This window comes from Centruroides sculpturatus, unplaced genomic scaffold, assembly GCF_000671375.1.
Source record: "Centruroides sculpturatus isolate CEXI.00-Female unplaced genomic scaffold, Cexi_2.0 scaffold4, whole genome shotgun sequence".
Lineage (NCBI taxonomy): Eukaryota > Metazoa > Arthropoda > Arachnida > Scorpiones > Buthidae > Centruroides > Centruroides sculpturatus.
The window spans coordinates 1,129,992-1,152,053 of record NW_019384444.1 but is presented as its reverse complement, the minus strand read 5'-3'; the positions used below and the strand labels follow the sequence as shown (position 1 = coordinate 1,152,053).

The window sequence follows — 22,062 nt, the reverse complement described above, 5'->3', positions numbered from 1 at the left end:
CCCTAGACAATGCTGTGCTCATCTGCTAGTTTTACAATAAATTTATAAATAATAATAATTCTAAATAAATAATTTAGAATAAAATGACAAATAAGTTAAATGATATACTTCTAACTTTTAAATTTGCATTTTGCTCAATTGCATTTCTCTCAATTGAAAAAACTTTTTCTCCTCACTTTATGCATTTTTGTTGTCTATAAGCATAAAATTATGTTATGACATAATTATTAATAAAAAATTTTTATTATGAATTGATAATGAGAAATAACTTTAATTTAAAATAGAAAATAATTGAAGAATTAGAATTATTATTACAAATCATATTTTAACTGTTATGTTATTTTGACTGCATGTATGTACTGTACAATTAACTTATTTCTGTGATTAAGTTTTAAACTTGTATCTTTCAGGTAATAAAATATTTTTTCTATAAGTTTAAAGTTACCGTCTCTTTATCACTAATATTTAAAATTATCCGACAGCATTTGTATATATTTAAAATGTTTTCCAGATTAGTATTTATTTTTAAAATGTTAAATGTATTGTATAGACTGGTAATTATTAAGTTTTGATTTTAATATTTTAATTTAATTAAAATAAAATTTGATTTCAAAATTGAAATAAAATTAATAAATTTGATTTTGAAAAATAAAGATGTATTTTTCATATTTCAATTACATATTAGATAGCATTAAATTGGCAATTTAATGCTATCTCTTAGAATGGACTAATAATTGGGAATTTTTTTTGACATATTAAAAAATTATTATTTCTATTTGGGTTGTATTTAACTTAAACTTTTTCTACATTTATTAAATATATAACTATATTTATTTTTTATAGGATTGTGAATGTTTATTTGAAGTTGAAGTTACTGGTCCTCCATCTACAGTTACACTATATCAGAATGATGGAGGTAATTAAATATTTGGAAATAAATGATATAATTAATTAATCAACATACTAAATAAATTGATTATATGTTTTAAAAACATAATTCATTTTAATTATATTTTTAATGTTTTATTTATATATATCTATGCATGTATGTATGTGTGCATGTATATACAGATTATATACAAATTAAAATGCAATGTCAATTGCCTATATTTTTGTATTTAAGATGTGTAGCAAAAAACAAGTTGTCAGTTTATAATAAATTATGAACTTTTAACAATTTCTAAAAATCAAAATTCGTATATTTAAAATTTTATAAAATTACATTTAAATTTTTAAAAAGATACTCTATACCAGTTGTTGATATAAATTCATTTCACATAACATTTCATGGTGTTGGCTGTTTTTTGTTTTTTTTTTTAGGTTACTCAGCTGTTTCCAATGTTTTAGAAATCTTACACACAACAAATAACAATCTTATTTTTCTGCCTTTCACTCAACTGAAACACATTCTTTGCATTCTTGTGTCAAATTTATATTCTCTGCATTCTGTTTGAATGTACCCTTATAATGGAATATAATTCACAATTTTTATAGTTTCAAAATATCAAAATTCCATAAGCATAAAATATTGAATGTTTAATATTTTTTCCTTAAAAAGTTATTTCTATCCTGCAAGCTTTATTCTTTTGTAAAATGAGCTTATATGTTCTGCTTTTAATGATCAGGTACACAGTTCTATAAAAATTTTAAATTTTCATCGAGTTATTCTTTCAGTGAAATGTTACATATACTTATACCTGTAATATTATTTAACTTGGTTGAAACAAAACAAAAATTGTTTTTTAGACTATTCATGCAAGACTTTTTGCCATCACTGTGTATATATTACAGTCAAACCTGTTTATAATGGAATCCAGCAGAACCAATGAATTCTTCCATTGTAGACATGTTCCACTATATACAGATTACCTACTATAGGCATCCCTTGATTAATGTGATTAATTAATCTTTCAAATCTACTGAATCGCATTAATCAAATACAATGGTACTTCAGTACTCAACTGAACAGTCACCATCCCTAGAACAAATTTTCAGTTATAAACAAATATTTTTATTTTAACTTTAATTTTGTCATTTGTAGAAAAGTTTTCTATGATGAAAATGAGTAACTAATTTAAAAATAAAATGAAACTATTTTTTTTTACTTAATGCAGGCAGAACACAATAATACAATAATTATCTTTTTACAACCATTTCAAGTGGATAAAGTTTTTCAACAGTATGTGTCTATGACACAATAAGATTTGTTGCAAGTTCACAAGTTTACTATTCATTATTTTTAACAATAATATCTACCTGCAATTTTTTTCATCAACAGTTTCAGGGTACCCCATACATTATGCATCCTTTTATTTCAAAATTTTCCAAATAAAACTTTCAAAACCACATTTGAAGTTGAAAAGCATCTTCCCCATACACAAAGTATTTTTTACCGTTTGTATAGCATTATATCCTGTACGAAACTTAAAAAGCATAATATGCCATATATTTGTTTTATCTGCAGACATTGCAACTGAATTTTATTCAAACAAAATGTGATGTTAAAAATTTAAAATAAGCTTGTAAACAAAGAATACAATTTTACATTAGCAATAACATGTTAAATTTCATAGATATGTATTTTAATTATAACAGTTAGGTTAAGTAAAGACAGCTGTTAAAAATATGCAAAGTACTTTCCATTGAGCAAGGAAGAGGATGCTGAATTTTTCATTATATGGCCTGATTTTCCTTTCCATTTCTGTGCTGTATATGGGTTAATTTACATTGATTTTTGCAGAAAATTCAGGGGACCAAAGAAATCTTTCATTAATGACAGATTTTTGCTAAATACAGTTGTAGTTTTTAAAACTACAACTTAAACAGTATTGATTTGTTATCATAAAAACTTTTATTATTATGATGATCAAAGGTCTTCAATACAAGTTCAAGTGAATTTAATGATTTTAATGTATAATAATAATTTTTATAAATATCATAAAATACAAAAGTATTATTTTCAATACAGGAATTAATGGGGATGAAGTCTTGTATGGAACATCAGATGGAAAAATTGCTCTTGTAGCTTTGGATAAGTAATTATTATTTATTATTGGTTACTATCAATTTAAAAATTATATTGTTTATACTAAATATTATAATTATTACCAGATAAAACAAAATGAACTGTTGCTGTTATTCGTATTTTGGGTATAGCTGTATTAATAAGAATTCAGTTTAAGTTTAATTATTTGAATTAAAACTGAATTCTTTATGATTAAATAATAAGAAAAGAAAAATTTAAAAATTTTAATGAATATTTTAAAAGATATCAAAAAATATACATTTTAAATTATGTAATATATGAGTAATAGTGATAGAAATATAGGGTATGTTTGTTTTTTTTTTTTTTACTTGTGGTTTTAGGCCCCTTACCGCTCAGAGAGCACAAAGATGCCAAGAAGGTTATGTGTTTAAGAGGGTTTGCATGGTTAGTGTCCCTAAGTGGGTTCATATAAGTCCCAAGTAAGGCTCATAATGACTAGTCCCTTGTGAGGGTTCATAATTTTATGTGTAAGGGTTGTGTCTTAGATTTTATTCTGCATGTTATATCTTATGTTATGTTTATTTAACTTACAAGAGGAAGGGAAAGATGAATAGGATAGTTGCAGTATGCATACCTGACCTAACCAGTTTATTTTTGGATGTCTCAGAGTGGATGAGGAAGTGAAGCCACAGTGAGAAATCCAGTGATAAAGAGCTCCAACAAATTTGGAATAGAATTTTGTGAGGGGTTGCAATACCACTGTTGGTATGTGCGACAGCCTTCCGGGAGGTCTGTGAAAGTTAAAGAGGAGCTGACCCCTATTTGGGAAAAAAGGAAGTGGAGGAAACCCGGAAAAACTCCACCTGGCCAGTCAGAGAAACATCGAATAATACATTTAGAATATGATGAGGGGTTAAAAATTCAAAGGGAGTGCTGGTGTACTTTACCACATGAGGAAGAGATAGTATTTGTGAGAAAAGTTGAAGATAAGATTTACCACACAGGCTCCAACAGATGTGTAGTTTTGTATGGATATGATATGAATGTTGCTAGTGCAGCCTTATCCGAAATATTTTTATTGGATTGCTTCAGGTGGACTGTTATTGATATCATTTCATCTTTTAATTCACAATTTAAACACTGGAGTAGATTCAGAAACATCGATTTCGTCAAGTGCCATTTTCTTAATGAAGTAAACTAACTCCTTCCTTCGTGAACATTCAAAACATCATCACTGCAGAGCATGTGCACTGAGCAAGACTACTACTATTTGACTGATTCGTTATTAATGTGTTCAGCTCATTTGACTTTAGGAACGTACCCACAGAACTAGAAATGACAATAATCTTCCAGCATTTGTAACCATCTTGATAGAACAATAATGTTTGTGCCTTTGTAACATCTTTTTGTCTTTTGTCCCTTTCATGCCATCACCAACTGTCATCTTCCCTCACTTCTGTCTCTTGCATGTTCTGCCACATCTCCCTGCAACCTCTCGTCTGTTGTCTCAACAGTGTTGGAATGTCATTTGTCCGACCACCATATTGTCTCTCTCTCTCTCTCTCTCTCTCTCTCTCTCTCTCTCGTTTTTCTTGTCTCCCCCACAATCCTTTGTTTATTGTCTTAATGGTTTAGGAATTTTGCTCATCTGAACCCCACATATATAAGTAGATATGTTCATAATTGTCAACCTTTAGTATTAGCTTGGACATTGGTAGAAAAATGTAGAATTTTGAATAAAAATGCTGACAGCATAAAAAGCAAAAAATTATTTATTAACATTGATATTACACAAGGCTTATCTTAAATTTTGTTTATTAGAAGTATTTATCTCATCTCTGTATGTGATATTTTATAAAGCTGGTAAATTGGCAAAACGATCAGCCTATTTTATTATTTTATAAAGATTACAAATCTTTGTAACATCTCACAAATCTCAAAGAATCATCCAGTTTTTTTTTTTTTTTTTAGAAAATTCATATAATATGGTCTGTATATTCTTAAGTGATGAATCAGATGTTTCTTCTTTTTGGGCAGAGAAACTGTAACACTTTTCAATAATTTGATCTAACTGTAGAAGTATTACATAACTCATTTCTAAAGTAAAGTCCTTCTGTTGATGAGTTGGCCATAATTGATTTAGCCACCAACATAAGGGCATTAACATTGTCAAATTTGAAGATGAAATTTATCAAATCTGCCATTTAAAATTATCATATATGAGCTAAACTTCTCATACCTATACCAACATACATATAAAAAAGTATCAATCTTGATTCTTTCCCAATTGAATGAATCTGAGAACGTCATTCTGGTTTGTTTCATTTGTTTGTAATAAAATACATTCAATATTGTTAGTATATACTATATATTTGATTAGACTTATTAAATGAAGTGTTTGTGATCATATCAAATTCTTTAAAAACACTATGTAACAAGTTATATGTTATATTTAATAATGCTAATAACTTTGTAGTTTTTAATAATTTAATTTTTATTTGTCAAGTTTAAATTAAAATATTAATATAACTTTGGACATTATGAAAATGATCAAATTCAGTTCTCAATCATGTAATCCATGTTTAAGAGAGAGAGAGTAAAATTTGGAATAATAACAAAATTATATGTCATTATAATTTCAACTATGTTTTAGAGTCTTCGCTACATAAGAAAAAGAAGCATAGAAACTTGCAGATTTTGAGATTAAATGTGTCTAAAGAAACAAAACAGTATGAAATAATTTGACAGAAATGAAATTATACAGAAACTATAATAGAAAAAAAGATCTAAGAAAAAGTAAGTACACTAATTTGGGCATGTTAAAAGGTGTCCGTCAGAAAATTACCTGAATTTGATCATTTTGCCAGAATAGATAGGAAAAGAAACCAGATCAGAATCAAATGGATTCAACAATTAAAAATATTGCTAATTGTTATTATCTTTTCATTCATATAACTACAGAACATGAAACTTGAAAGAAACTCTGATAAGATTGGGGGATAAACCAAGTAGATGCAAGTAAGAAGTTCTAGCCTTGGGAGATCTGAGTTTGAACTCGATCCAGACTCTATAATTTGACAGTGAAAGACAGTGAATGCCAAGGCATCATTCACTGTCTCTCATGTTGTATGTTGAATCTTCTCATTAAAGGCCATAGACTTTATAGTGTGTTAATTTTTTACAGATCTAATTAATCAAGATAAGTTGAATCCTTAAATAATTTAATCAGAGACTTGTCTTTACAACAAGAGAAATCTAGAATTAGAACTTCTTCATTTTCAAAACATCAGATGAGGATTCTTATTAAATTTATATATGATGATAAAACAAAAATTTTTCATTATGCTATAAATATAAAAATGTATGCNTTATTAATATAGTATATTAGTATATCCCAATAATAGTATATTAATATATCCCATGTTTAAATTTTTCTCTGTTGTGTGTTGCTTTGCATTGAATTTTCATCGGTGTTAAGCCTAATGAAAATTTTTATAATAATAATTGTGGCTATTGTATCATTAAAAATTATTTCTTTGTTTTGTACAAACAAAATAAATATATTAAAAAATATAAAAACAAAAAAAAATTTATATTTTAGAAGTTAATCTAGTATCAAAAATGTTCGACTCAGCATGACGCAGTCCAACTGGAAAGCTTTCGGTTAACCAATGTTTTGGATAATCGACGGTGTACTGTATTTTTATATTCTTGACAATAAATATTTGAAGATTTACATATCTGCATAATAAAGATGGGCCATTGATTGCCTACAAAATTTTGATTAATTAAAAATTATATCTTTATGATGATTTTTTCTAAGCTTATTTTTTGCACTAGCACAATTTTCCTTTCACAGGTTTGTTTGGATAGACTACTTGAGAATATTCTGCATATATTATTTCTTACACTGCACTGTCTGCTATACCATTAAATAAGGCTCTTCTAATGTATGCATTTATTTTTCTAACATTTCTTTATTATTAGACTAAGTTATGAAATNTAGAACTTCTTCATTTTCAAAACATCAGATGAGGATTCTTATTAAATTTATATATGATGATAAAACAAAAATTTTTCATTATGCTATAAATATAAAAATGTATGCTATTAGTTTTTGCATGAGTACTGTGAAAATTTCTGTTTAAGTTCTTGAGATTCAGATTTGTTGTTCAATTTAAATTTATTTTCCTTACATTTTAAATTTTAATTTTGGCATTTATCAGTTATCAGTAGCAGCTAATATTCTTGAGTACACTATCCTCAAAGCGAACAAGTCTTGTAGCAAGTTATACTGCACTAGACATTCACTTAATGGTTTTGTAAGTTTTTTAAATTGTCAAAATTCAAATATACTATTCCAAATATATTACAGAAGTAAAGTTTTCTCTGTTTTAGCGAATACAGATAACTAAATAAAACTTTCAATCAAAATCTTACCTTTCTGACAAAATAAATTTTAAAAATTCCACATATAACAATATTTGTGTAATTATTTGTTTATAAACTTAAATGAATGGTAAGTATAGTGTTTAACATATTTAATCTTTAAAACTTACGTTTTGAATGATTGCATTTCTTCCATGCTTCTTGCAGGAATTCAGAAAAGTAAGATTTTAAAATTAGTATTTTTAAGTTTATAATTTACTGATAAATTGACAGTAGTATGAATTAAACATTTTTAATATTCTTAATACTATCTTATGCATATTAAATGTTATATTCTTATTAATTAAATATATATATGTATGAAATTGTGAAGATAAAAATTGTTTTAATATGAGAGAGATATCTAGATTGCAAAGAATCAATAAAATTAGTCTAAAAATTTGTCATTTTCAAATGAACAGATTTCAATGACTATTTCTATTGAATTACCCATTTACATTTGATTTAATGAATCAGTTGACTGAAACAGTAACAAACAGATAAAACTTTATCAAAACATATAATAAGAATAATCTAAGGTTATTTGACAATGATGAATCCAGAGAAAAATGATTTAGATTAATAAGTTATAAAATTAAATATAAAATAAAATAGTTTATTATAATTTTTACATTGAAGAATTATAATAAACTGTGTTTCATTTTACATTTAATTTTATAAACTTATTAATCTGTTATTTTTTTATTTTTAAATCTAATTTAATTTTATCAGCAAATGAATTAGTAAAATTTGTCAATATGTTCTACTCACAGAAAGAAACCTTACTGCATTTAATACTGTTTCTGGATTGTTATCATACCAATCAATCAGAACAATGTGTGATTGATTATAAATTTTTTAAAATTAGTGTATGCTGAAATATTACAGTAAGGAATCAAATAATTAAGTATAAAAAGTGATACAGAACTTAAATCAAAATATATTTTGATGTCCAATTCAACAGCATTTTTAGTTGAAATAAACACACTCTCTAATTATATCTTTTATATTGAATATGGTGATAAATTTTAATCATGAAAAAGAAATTTCTGAACTGAATATAGCTGAAAAATTTTATAATTTATGTATATTGTAGCCTGCTTAATTGTAAAAAAAATGAAATCATTAGAAGAATACTTATTTTAGTTGATAATTTTCAAAAGATTAATAAAAGAATAAGAATATTTATTTTCAGAGTGAATTTTATAATTTTTATAAATTTAAAAAACATTACATATTATAAATTTAAATAATTTTTAGAATAAATGAAAATATTTGATTAATGATTTTATATTAAAATTATGAAAATTCTCATATTTTATTTCAGAGTTTTGCCAAATCATAGATGGGAGATCATTAATAGTAAAAAGAATGGAGGTTGGTTTGAATAATTTTATTTATGAAGAATATAAAATATTTAATGTAAATTTTAATGTTAATTTATATTTTTATTGCTTTTATTTATAGGAAACTTGTTATTTTTAAATTGCGTAAACTAAATTTATATATATAATATACTTGCTTCATAGCAATTCTTAATTTGGCAGTACAATCTAAGAAATAGAATCTTGGCCATTTTTCCATAAACATAATGCTAGTGATATAACAACTCTTAAATAGTCTTAATCAAAGTGATCATTTAGAACATTAAATTAGCAAACCTGGATAAAACAATATGCTCTTTTAGTTTGTTGTTTGTTAAGTTATGGCAATGAAACACTTGGGCAATCTGCCTAGGGGGGATGCCTTCCAGGAATTATTTTTAGGGGAAACTGGCCCCTATTTAGGCATTACAGATATTGAGAAAACCCAGAAAACTCCACGTGGCCAGCCCATCTGAGTGCAGTGCAAACTCACGACCAAACTCCAATGTTCAGGAATGGAAACCACTTGCCACTGATGGACCATGCCCTCTTAGATGACAATATACTATTTTTGTACTGTTCTCTAGGTGTACTTAGATGTTATTCAAGTAATCAGTAATTATATATTTCTACCCATGAGTATCTGTTTAGAAGATTATGATTTATTTCTTGTATACTTATAAACAAACTAAAATGTTTTTTAAAAAATTATCAAATNATTTATATATGATGATAAAACAAAAATTTTTCATTATGCTATAAATATAAAAATGTATGCTATTAGTTTTTGCATGAGTACTGTGAAAATTTCTGTTTAAGTTCTTGAGATTCAGATTTGTTGTTCAATTTAAATTTATTTTCCTTACATTTTAAATTTTAATTTTGGCATTTATCAGTTATCAGTAGCAGCTAATATTCTTGAGTACACTATCCTCAAAGCAAACAAATCTTGTAGCAAGTTATACTGCACTAGACATTCACTTAATGGTTTTGTAAGTTTTTTAAATTGTCAAAATTCAAATATACTATTCCAAATATATTACAGAAGTAAAGTTTTCTCTGTTTTAGCGAATACAGATAACTAAATAAAACTTTCAATCAAAATCTTACCTTTTTGACAAAATAAATTTTAAAAATTCCACATATAACAATATTTGTGTAATTATTTGTTTATAAACTTAAATGAATGGTAAGTATAGTGTTTAACATATTTAATCTTTAAAACTTACATTTTGAATGATTGCATTTCTTCCATGCTTCTTGCAGGAATTCAGAAAAGTAAGATTTTAAAATTAGTATTTTTAAGTTTATAATTTACTGATAAATTGACAGTAGTATGAATTAAACATTTTTAATATTCTTAATACTATCTTATGCATATTAAATGTTATATTCTTATTAATTAAATATATATATGTATGAAATTGTGAAGATAAAAATTGTTTTAATATGAGAGAGATATCTAGATTGCAAAGAATCAATAAAATTAGTCTAAAAATTTGTCATTTTCAAATGAACAGATTTCAATGACTATTTCTATTGAATTACCCATTTACATTTGATTTAATGAATCAGTTGACTGAAACAGTAACAAACAGATAAAACTTTATCAAAACATATAATAAGAATAATCTAAGGTTATTTGACAATGATGAATCCAGAGAAAAATGATTTAGATTAATAAGTTATAAAATTAAATATAAAATAAAATAGTTTATTATAATTTTTACATTGAAGAATTATAATAAACTGTGTTTCATTTTACATTTAATTTTATAAACTTATTAATCTGTTATTTTTTTATTTTTAAATCTAATTTAATTTTATCAGCAAATGAATTAGTAAAATTTGTCAATATGTTCTACTCACAGAAAGAAACCTTACTGCATTTAATACTGTTTCTGGATTGTTATCATACCAATCAATCAGAACAATGTGTGATTGATTATAAATTTTTTAAAATTAGTGTATGCTGAAATATTACAGTAAGGAATCAAATAATTAAGTATAAAAAGTGATACAGAACTTAAATCAAAATATATTTTGATGTCCAATTCAACAGCATTTTTAGTTGAAATAAACACACACTCTAATTATATCTTTTATATTGAATATGGTGATAAATTTTAATCATGAAAAAGAAATTTCTGAACTGAATATAGCTGAAAAATTTTATAATTTATGTATATTGTAGCCTGCTTAATTGTAAAAAAAATGAAATCATTAGAAGAATACTTATTTTAGTTGATAANTAATAATCTAGAAAATAATATTTTTAAATATTACTTCATTTATTTTAGAAAATAATTCATTTCAATTTTGAAAATTGAATGTGATTGATAGTTAAATTATATTAGTTACTGTATTTAGTTTTTTACAAAATTCACACATGTAAATCAATAATAAAGTAATTACAGCCTTATTTTTGTAGTTAGAAAAAATTTAAATTCTTAATAAATTATTTTAACTACTTGGCATTCAATTTCAATAAACTATAGCTGATATGTTATTTGATGGAATATATATATTCAAATAGATTGTTTGTTTATATAAATTGAAAATTTTCACAACTAAAGTTTGTTTGAAAACATTTAATTTTTTAATAAACTATCTTGGCTGGTAGAATAAAAATATTTTTAATAGAAAAGATTAAAGAATTAAAGTTAGATTAATAATTGATAACAGCAGAAATTAATAAAATAATGCATTATTTTTAAATATTGTTTTTTGATTGAAAAAGTCTGATACACATTTTGGATTTAATAATCAAAAATGCTTAAAAGTTACAACTTGTATTTTAAGATAATTAAAAACTTGATCATAGATTGTTTTTGCTAAGGTTTGAAATAATTTCATTCATAAATTTTGGAACAGTTTATTTTATTTTATCATTAGATTAATAAAGTTAAAATAAAAATTTTATGAATTGCTTATATAACTTGAGTATATTCTATAAAATAAATATTTTTATGAATTAAAATTATCAATTAATTTAAAGGTTAAATGGAAAAGTTTAGATCTGATGACATCCTCATTTTATTTACTTAGCAATTAAGCAGTTTCAGCGATTTTATTTCCTTCAATAATTTGATAAGATCAAGTAATAAATCATAACATTTGTGACACAACTACATATTATCGTAACTTTTCAATATATACAAATATTGTAGTACATTAAAAATTATTAAAATAACATATTATAGCACAAGAAAATACATTATAAATAAATGGAAAATAACATTAATTAAATAACTCATTGTTATCTTCATATATCAACAATGATAAATGTTTATTAGTTTAGTGATTAACATTTACACAACATAAAGTAATTTGAATAATAAATTTTATAACAACAAAATTTGAACTCTTATTTTCTAATTTCATATTTTTTTAATTATCTGCATTATAAAACATACATCACACGTTTTACCTGTGTTCTCTATATTTCAATCTCGCGCGTATACTTCATATCATTTAATCCTTTATTTATGTTCTATATTAAGCAACAGACATAAGAGAGCTTTTAAAAATAAAAAGTAAAGAAATATTCTCACTTTTAATAGGAAAAAATATACATATTTAGTTATGAATTTAAGCAGATATATCTATTTTTAACAAAGATGTTTGGTGTAATGTGTAGAGTATACATCAAAAAGAATTAGAAATTTGATTATATTAAAATAAACAAATCAACAAAATATTAATATTTAAGATTAAAAAGTATATTTTTATACTAAAACCTGCTTATAAAGTTTAAATAAATCTGAAAAATCAGAAAATAAGTTTTTATTTCATCAGTAATGAATTTAGTTTCAATATTTTCGTGTAATTTTCGTGCACCAAAAGCTTACTTTATATAAATTTGATGATGATGTTTCTTATTTTATTAAATAATAATAACATAATTGTAAATAGTTAAGAGACATTTCTCGTAATGATAAATTCCGTAGAAATTCGAAAATTTTTCGGAAATGAATAAAGATTTTGGGAGGAAAAAGAAAAGAAACGAAACGAAAATTGCAAAATGGATTTTTGTTTTCGTGTTTTGAAATTTTTTATGGTTTTTCTGAGGCAAATAAACATTTTTCAATATATAAAAATCTATTTGTTGAAGGATTTCGCAACGAAAATCTCCATCTTCACCAACGATTTTCCTTTTTATCTTTTTTCTTTTTTTCTTTTTTTTGGTCAATGCAAATGTAAAAATAAAGATAAAAAAATTTATAGCTAAATCNAAGGGCCAAAATGTATACTGGGTTTTGAATTAATTAATAAATTTGCTTTTATGACCACTTAAAAGGGGGTTTTTTGGACAAATAAACTGAAATATTATGTCCTTTGAATCCAACATTCACCTGAGTTTAAGAATTATTCAGATGATTAATTCTCAGATATTTTATTAATTGCAATTTATTAAAATGCATTTTGGATCAGAATTCTCACTGATCTCTCTTCAGTCTATATACAATAAAATTGCTTTGTAATTTACAGTTTAAATTTTTAACAAAGATATAAATATTAAAATAAATTAATCACAAAGGTACAATCTGCAACAGAGCCTATACCAATATTTTTGACACTTCAAAATCAATCACAGTAACAATCAACCTGCATTGCATAACATACTTTTATTCTTATATATGACATCATTTCATATGTCATCTATTATTAGTTAAATTATTGTTATTTTTAATTGCTTTATGTTCATTAAATTTTGTAGATATATGCCATTTTCTAGAAACAAAACTTTAATATTATTTTTATTAATTGTACAGTTATTTTCACTACAATGTATAAATCACGGTGATTGAGTGTTTTTTTAACCTGATTGATACCTCATGTTCTTTTATTTTATTTTCTAATAATCTCCCAGTTTCTCTACTATAATGGACTTTATCTGTACATGTACATTACATTTTAAATACAACACCAGATTTTTCTAATTTATTTGTTTAGTAAATATATATTCTTTGAATTTGTTATTTAAATTAGCTAACTTAAGAAACAAATTTAAAGAATATGTATTGATGCTAATGCTCTATACATAAAGTATATGAATGATGTTCCATTGCCTGAGAAAGGTTAGGAACCGTTTTATTAGAACTTTAAAACTGAAAATTGGTTTTGCAATTAATTTTCTGTCATGTTCAGTTTGATAATTTTTTGTTGTTATTTGCAATTTGTAAGACTGCATTGTTTTAATTTTGTGAAAATAAATTTTCTATTTTTTTATTTTAAAATTAAATTCTGCAAAATCCTTGTTGTTATTATTTTTGTAGTTGTAGCAATTTTTTAGATGTGGCTCAATTTTTGTCACATACTATTCAATATAATAATTCACAGCATATGATTTCAATGACAGAAAGTAATCTTATGTAAACAGAAAAATTTTAAATATTTCTTGGAAATTTATGGAAAAGTGTGGAGCATAGATTAAAGATGATTACATATGAATTTAAAATAACTGTAATTTTGATTGTTTCTAGTGAAAATAAGAAATATAACTAGCAAAAATTATTGTGACATCATCACAATGCCAGATTGCATTGTGATGATGTCACAATAATTTTTGCAATATTTTTAATTTATTATCCTTGCAATATTTTTAATTTATTTAATTTAAAATATATGCTAACCAACTGAAATTAGTAGTGTCTTGCTCCTATGCATCATACATTTTCTGATAACAACAGAGTAATGTCGGTCATCTATGTAATTTTGTTCTGGGAAAATTTTTGAATTAAAATTATGACTTTCAGTCTAGACCAGAAGTTTGTATATAGTTAATTAGGGCGTCTTGTTCCTAAGCTTTCCTTATCTGGTCTCAACTTTCATCTATCTAACGATGTTCTCAAGATTAAGGAAGGTCAGACAGATAACAGTGGGAATTTATAGGTCTACAATTTTTTAAATTGCAGCTCAATGATTTTATACCTTTTCAATTCCTCCTCTTGGAATCATACCATAATTTCAATAATTTACAATCACTTTTCACTTATCCATTTTCCATTTAACAATTTCAGAAAGATAAAGATAAAAGAATTATCTATTTTAAGTTGTTAACTAAGATAATTTAAGATAATTGAGTAATAGTGTCCAAAAACTGATGGGGCACATGCATTGGTATCTTTTGAATCTGTCTTGAGCAACATCCAAATTCTCAAAACCCTGGATACACCACTGACTAACAGTAATATAATATTTAACTCTCCAGTTTTATTTATGACATTTTTGCTATTTATAAATTGTTGTCCTTCATTATTTGTCTTTAAATTAATGAGTTATCAGAAATTTTGTTTTAATACAATATTAAAATTTTACAGCAAAATTTTATGGGCCATTTGTTCTGTATACATATAATGTTATGAATATATAAATTTTATTTATTATTATTCTGATGATTTTGACAATAAATTTTAAAACAAATATTAGATATTAAATTACATTGCAATACATCCTTAAACAGACACTATCTATTTTTTAATTTAAAATATTTTAAATAAATGAACACCATTTTAGTTTCTTAAAATAATAACAAAAATCTACTTTATTGGAGCTCATTCATAGTGTTTGTGTATGTTTTCTCTAATACTTTGGGCAATCAATCCTATCATAATGATGTATACAAAAATGAACTAATGGTACTGTTCTGTAGTTGATATCTGTCACCTGGATCTATTCTAGGTGAACAGATCTAGATTTTATTTTTTTATTTTTACAAAACTTTATTTTTTTTTTAAATATTTATCAATTTAAATTATAAAAATTAAATTAATTTTTTAAATCTAAACATTTATTCAAATTTAGGTATTCTTTGTTTGGATAATTATGATATTACTGCTGATGGTATTCAAGATCTTATTATAGGACGAGGAGATGGTATGGTAGAAGTTTATAGTTATGATGAAGCTGAAGAACCAATGTTCCGTTATGCTTATGTAATTATATACTTTTTGTAATTTACAATTGATTTGATTTATAATTACCATTCTTACTGTACTAAGTGTGAATCATTTTAGTGCCAAAAAGTTTATATAAATTGTCATCTTCTGTAGAGAACTCTAATTATTATAATTTTATTTCATNATATTATAACATATTATATTATAATATATTATTATTAATGTATATTATATTATTATTTGTATCTTGCTTTAATCTTAGTAATATTTGTGAGAGGTTATTTATGATTATTCATATTCTGTTTTGTGATAAAGACTAAAATTATAATAAGTTTGAAATGAATACAAATTGAAAAAATGCATATTGCCTGTTAATTAATATGCTATTTTAAATCAATTATATATTAAAAACTTTTTATATTTTGGATTAGAATTGTGGAGAAAGTGTAACTTCTGTGAATGGTGGAAAAGTTGGAAACCCAGGCTATGATGAAATTTTAGTGACCACTTATACAGGTATTAAATATTACATTTATCTTAAGTGATGATTTATAAATTTAACATTATTTAATTATTTTTCTGACTTTAGGATGGTTATTTGGACTGTCAACAGAGCCAGCAAATAAACGTCTTGACCCTAACTTTTTATTAGTTTCTGAAGAATCAGCTCAGAAAATATGTAAACTGAGGTAATTAAACTTTATGTACATTTTTTAATATTAAAGTTATTCAATTTATTTTGGTTACTTTTTCAATTTGTTAGTTAGTTAATAGAAAATATATGATAATGAATTATTTGCTTCAATTTAATATTTTAATTGTTTTGAAATTGAAAATATTAAATAAATTAAAATACTTACTATTTTTTTTTTACTAAATTTGTTTTTTGAAAAAATTAAAGATAATTAAATATCTATGGCATATTTTATGAGTTGATTGCTTTACATTAGTAGTAATTAAAACTGTATAGTTTTTTACTTTATATAAAATTTTTTATAAAAATATATTTAAAATTTTGTAGCTTTATTTCAAACATTTACATTGATAAACTTCTTGTTATTTAATACTATGTAAGTTAATCAGAACAAATTATTAATAGAACCTTACTGCATGATATTTCATGCTTGCTTACTGTATTTCACTCTTAGAAATGTTAATCATAATTTTAATAATAAAAAGAAAATTATTTACTGCATTTAAATGAGAAAAATTTATGGTAACAAACCTACAATACAATAACATTTTTACTTTCCCAGCTGTTAAAGTAACAGAGGGAAATTATAGTGATAAGTCAAATTTTGATTTCCTGTTTTTTTTTTAATTTTTTCACATTTTGACACTCCATGAGCAAAAAAATGTAAAAAAAAATCTTTATAAAATTGTGTCGTCATCTAATTTCCATTATATCATGGAGCAAAAATTTTGAAATTTGGCAGAACTATTTCTATATATGAGAATTAATGTTGTTACATTTTGGAGATTGAGAGTGGTAACAAGAGTCATTGAATTTGTACTGTACAAGAGCCCTTGCTAACTAATCATATCTCAATTGGGATCAGATTTAGTAAAAATTTTCTTGGCATTTACAATTTTTTTAAAAACTCACTCCTACTCAAAAAATAAGGTTTTTGCCATTTATAATAATTAGTATTATAAAAAAGTTATTTTTTAATGAAATCTTATAACAGTTGATGCCACATACACTTTTATTAAACTTAAATATATTTTTTTTTGAATAGAGAAATTTCTCATAATTTAACAAAATTACTTCTTTTAAACTTTTATACTATTTAAATTTTATATTATAGTACTCTGTGTATTTGAAAATGATTAATTTTCTTTCTTGGTTTCCGTAACTTTCTATTTGAGTCCCAGGAAATTTGTACAAGAGCCATTGCTAACTTTTTGAATTATTTTATAATAATTAGTTTTTTCATTGAGATCATATTAATATAAGATAGCTATGCAGATAATATGTAAAAATCTATTAATTAATCTATAAATATTTTTCGTATTTTGACAGATTTTAACATGTTATCTGCAATCTAGTTGTCGGCTAGGCTAGTTGATTTAAAAGAAAGGAGAAAGGATTGCAGAGTTAAATAATAGTTTTAATGCTATTATTATTTCTACTCTACCTCAACTATTTAACTTCTTAAAGATTTATAATAATTATTTGTAAAAATTATCATTATCTTTTTTAAAATTTAAAAGAAAGCATTATTTTTCTTTTAAGAGTCAAAATTAATTTTAATATAATAATCTTATAAGTAAGATTATCTAATATATAAAATAATCTTGTAAGTTTTTATACTAAGCCTATTGTATAAATAGTCTTAGTATTATATTGCATGTATAATAAAAATCTATATATATATATTTATGTAAATATGATTATATGGATATCTTTAATATGTTATATATGTTTAATAACTGTTTATAAATTTAAAGTATAAAGTTTTTTGTTTTCTACAGGAAAATTAAATTATAATTTTAAATACAGTAGTGTTGATTATCTGAATCAATTGGGGACTGGGATAATCAATTGATTATCCAAATCAATTGTTTGGAAAATCAATTTTTCAGATAACCGGTTAGGTATGAAAAAATACATTATTAATATAGTATATTAGTATATCCCAATAATAGTATATTAATATATCCCATGTTTAAATTTTTCTCTGTTGTGTGTTGCTTTGCATTGAATTTTCATCGGTGTTAAGCCTAATGAAAATTTTTATAATAATAATTGTGGCTATTGTATCATTAAAAATTATTTCTTTGTTTTGTACAAACAAAATAAATATATTAAAAAATATAAAAACAAAAAAAAATTTATATTTTAGAAGTTAATCTAGTATCAAAAATGTTCGACTCAGCATGACGCAGTCCAACTGGAAAGCTTTCGGTTAACCAATGTTTTGGATAATCGACGGTGTACTGTATTTTTATATTCTTGACAATAAATATTTGAAGATTTACATATCTGCATAATAAAGATGGGCCATTGATTGCCTACAAAATTTTGATTAATTAAAAATTATATCTTTATGATGATTTTTTCTAAGCTTATTTTTTGCACTAGCACAATTTTCCTTTCACAGGTTTGTTTGGATAGACTACTTGAGAATATTCTGCATATATTATTTCTTACACTGCACTGTCTGCTATACCATTAAATAAGGCTCTTCTAATGTATGCATTTATTTTTCTAACATTTCTTTATTATTAGACTAAGTTATGAAATAAGATATAATATAATTATTAAATATTTTAAGTAAAATATTTCATTTTTGATGTTTAATGATGTTTTTAAATATAATTAATTTTTATAAAAATTTGTGTAAATTAATCATTATATTTTACAGTTATAATATATAAGTAAATTTATATAACTTTTTATGAATAAAACTTTTCTTGTACATTGTATTAATAATATATACTTTTAATAAATGCATGTAGGATTATTTTATTGCATGAATAGCTGATAGATTTCTCCTATTAAATAATTTACGTAAGTTTTATATAACATGAATATGTTTTTATATTCTAAAACTCACGTTTGATTTTTAGTATTAATACAGTTTTGCAAGGGAAATGAGGAAATGGTCCTCAGGGAATACAATAATACTGTGTGTGTGGATGAATGTTGGTATGAACCTTTATTGAACAGAGGGAGAAAATGCAAAGTTAAAAAAGTCTGAGTGTCTTATGAATAAGTTTTATGGACTCTTTGAGCAAGTGTTTTTTCAACTCAGTGCAATTTTTACATAAAATAATTGTAAATTACATGGGTTTTAATTATTGTAAATACAAATACTGTAAAAAAAACTACTTATTTTTCAATATCATTTCTCTGGTTTCTTATTGTTTATATCCTAAGTATATTTCATTTTCATAGCTAATAAAACAAAGAGCTTTAAATTTATTCTTTTTCGAAAAAGGAATTTTCAAAGAAGATAAAATACACATTTTTAATAGAAAATAAATAGATAAAATGTATAAACCTGTAAAATTTGTAATTATTTATGAAAAATTGCATTGAGTTGAGAAAAGTTCATTTATTGAGATGCAAACCATAGATTTCAAAATATGAGTATGGCATGCTACTATCAAGCACACAGTCTTCAACGAATTTTTTAACTTTGATTTTCTTGAAAATGTTTGAGAAGCCACTCTTTCTCTTTGTTCAATAAATGTTTTTCCCAGGCTTATCCACACACAGTATTGTTGAAATTCTTGAAGACCAAGTCATAACCTCCCCTTGTTAGATTAAATATATAACAAAAATAATTTTATTATTTTCAAAAACAAGCTGCAAGCAAGTAATTTTTAACTTTGAAAAAAGTGTTTAAATTTTAGTGTGTTCTTTATTTTTAAATTGATAAAATTTGTAATACATGGTTTTTAAACCATATAAAATCAAATAATAAATGATAAAGAGCAGGCTTAGTTAATTTAGATAATCTTTATTGTAATTTTTAAAAGTAAAGTAAAATTTGTAAATAATTATATAATCTTTAATTTTCCTTAATAACCTGTATATATTACTGATAAAAAAGTCCAGAAATTTTCCTTAGTCTAAATAGTATAAAAGTATATTAAAGTTACTATTGTTAAATTTAATTTCCTCTACTATAATCTTAATAACAGTAATTAATTAATAAAAATTTTTAACTAAAAAGAAGAGATGCTGTCAAAATTGTTTAAAATCAGAGATGGTTTTTCTGATGCAGTAATTATATTATAGTATATTGCAATATGTTCTTTGTATAAATATCTAGTCTATTAAACTTAAAACTTAAATGGATATAGATTATGTATAAAAAATAAAAGAATTATAAAACAAATTTCAGACTAATTTCTTTTTAGTGACTATCATCATGATTAGACAATTCCTATAAATTTATTTCTTCATAGATTTGGACAGATTTATCACTAGCAACACCAGCAATAAGTAATAATTATATTCTTTGGATTGATCAGTTTAAAAGTGAATTTTTGTTTTGTGGTTATCCTATAAATAAAATAATAATCTAGAAAATAATATTTTTAAATATTACTTCATTTATTTTAGAAAATAATTCATTTCAATTTTGAAAATTGAATGTGATTGATAGTTAAATTATATTAGTTACTGTATNCGACTCCTTCGCCCACGTTATTATTTTTGTAGTTGTAGCAATTTTTTAGATGTGGCTCAATTTTTGTCACATACTATTCAATATAATAATTCACAGCATATGATTTCAATGACAGAAAGTAATCTTATGTAAACAGAAAAATTTTAAATATTTCTTGGAAATTTATGGAAAAGTGTGGAGCATAGATTAAAGATGATTACATATGAATTTAAAATAACTGTAATTTTGATTGTTTCTAGTGAAAATAAGAAATATAACTAGCAAAAATTATTGTGACATCATCACAATGCCAGATTGCATTGTGATGATGTCACAATAATTTTTGCAATATTTTTAATTTATTATCCTTGCAATATTTTTAATTTATTTAATTTAAAATATATGCTAACCAACTGAAATTAGTAGTGTCTTGCTCCTATGCATCATACATTTTCTGATAACAACAGAGTAATGTCGGTCATCTATGTAATTTTGTTCTGGGAAAATTTTTGAATTAAAATTATGACTTTCAGTCTAGACCAGAAGTTTGTATATAGTTAATTAGGGCGTCTTGTTCCTAAGCTTTCCTTATCTGGTCTCAACTTTCATCTATCTAACGATGTTCTCAAGATTAAGGAAGGTCAGACAGATAACAGTGGGAATTTATAGGTCTACAATTTTTTAAATTGCAGCTCAATGATTTTATACCTTTTCAATTCCTCCTCTTGGAATCATACCATAATTTCAATAATTTACAATCACTTTTCACTTATCCATTTTCCATTTAACAATTTCAGAAAGATAAAGATAAAAGAATTATCTATTTTAAGTTGTTAACTAAGATAATTTAAGATAATTGAGTAATAGTGTCCAAAAACTGATGGGGCACATGCATTGGTATCTTTTGAATCTGTCTTGAGCAACATCCAAATTCTCAAAACCCTGGATACACCACTGACTAACAGTAATATAATATTTAACTCTCCAGTTTTATTTATGACATTTTTGCTATTTATAAATTGTTGTCCTTCATTATTTGTCTTTAAATTAATGAGTTATCAGAAATTTTGTTTTAATACAATATTAAAATTTTACAGCAAAATTTTATGGGCCATTTGTTCTGTATACATATAATGTTATGAATATATAAATTTTATTTATTATTATTCTGATGATTTTGACAATAAATTTTAAAACAAATATTAGATATTAAATTACATTGCAATACATCCTTAAACAGACACTATCTATTTTTTAAT

The 22,062-nt window shown here is 24.0% G+C and overlaps 1 protein-coding gene across 1 annotated transcript; it reads left to right on the top strand.

Annotated features, from left to right (window-relative positions):
- The first annotated feature begins 835 nt into the window (after positions 1-835).
- On the top strand, positions 836-18,904 carry LOC111620297 (Bardet-Biedl syndrome 7 protein-like). The gene is made up of 7 exons (XM_023362201.1): positions 836-916; positions 2,969-3,035; positions 8,742-8,791; positions 15,586-15,716; positions 16,112-16,196; positions 16,270-16,369; positions 18,785-18,904. The coding sequence occupies exons 4-7, from the start codon at positions 15,660-15,662 to the stop codon at positions 18,861-18,863; spliced, it is 321 nt and encodes a 106-aa protein (XP_023217969.1). The 5' UTR covers positions 836-916; positions 2,969-3,035; positions 8,742-8,791; positions 15,586-15,659; the 3' UTR covers positions 18,864-18,904.
- The last annotated feature ends 3,158 nt before the right edge of the window (positions 18,905-22,062 follow it).

Coding starts and splice junctions, on each gene's coding strand:
- LOC111620297 (XM_023362201.1), top strand. CDS start 15,660: ATGGTAGAAGTTTATAGTTATGATGAAGCTGAAGAACCAATGTTCCGT. Junction 15,717..16,111: donor CAATGTTCCGTTATGCTTAT/GTAATTATATAC, acceptor ATTTTGGATTAG/AATTGTGGAGAAAGTGTAAC. Junction 16,197..16,269: donor TTTAGTGACCACTTATACAG/GTATTAAATATT, acceptor TTCTGACTTTAG/GATGGTTATTTGGACTGTCA.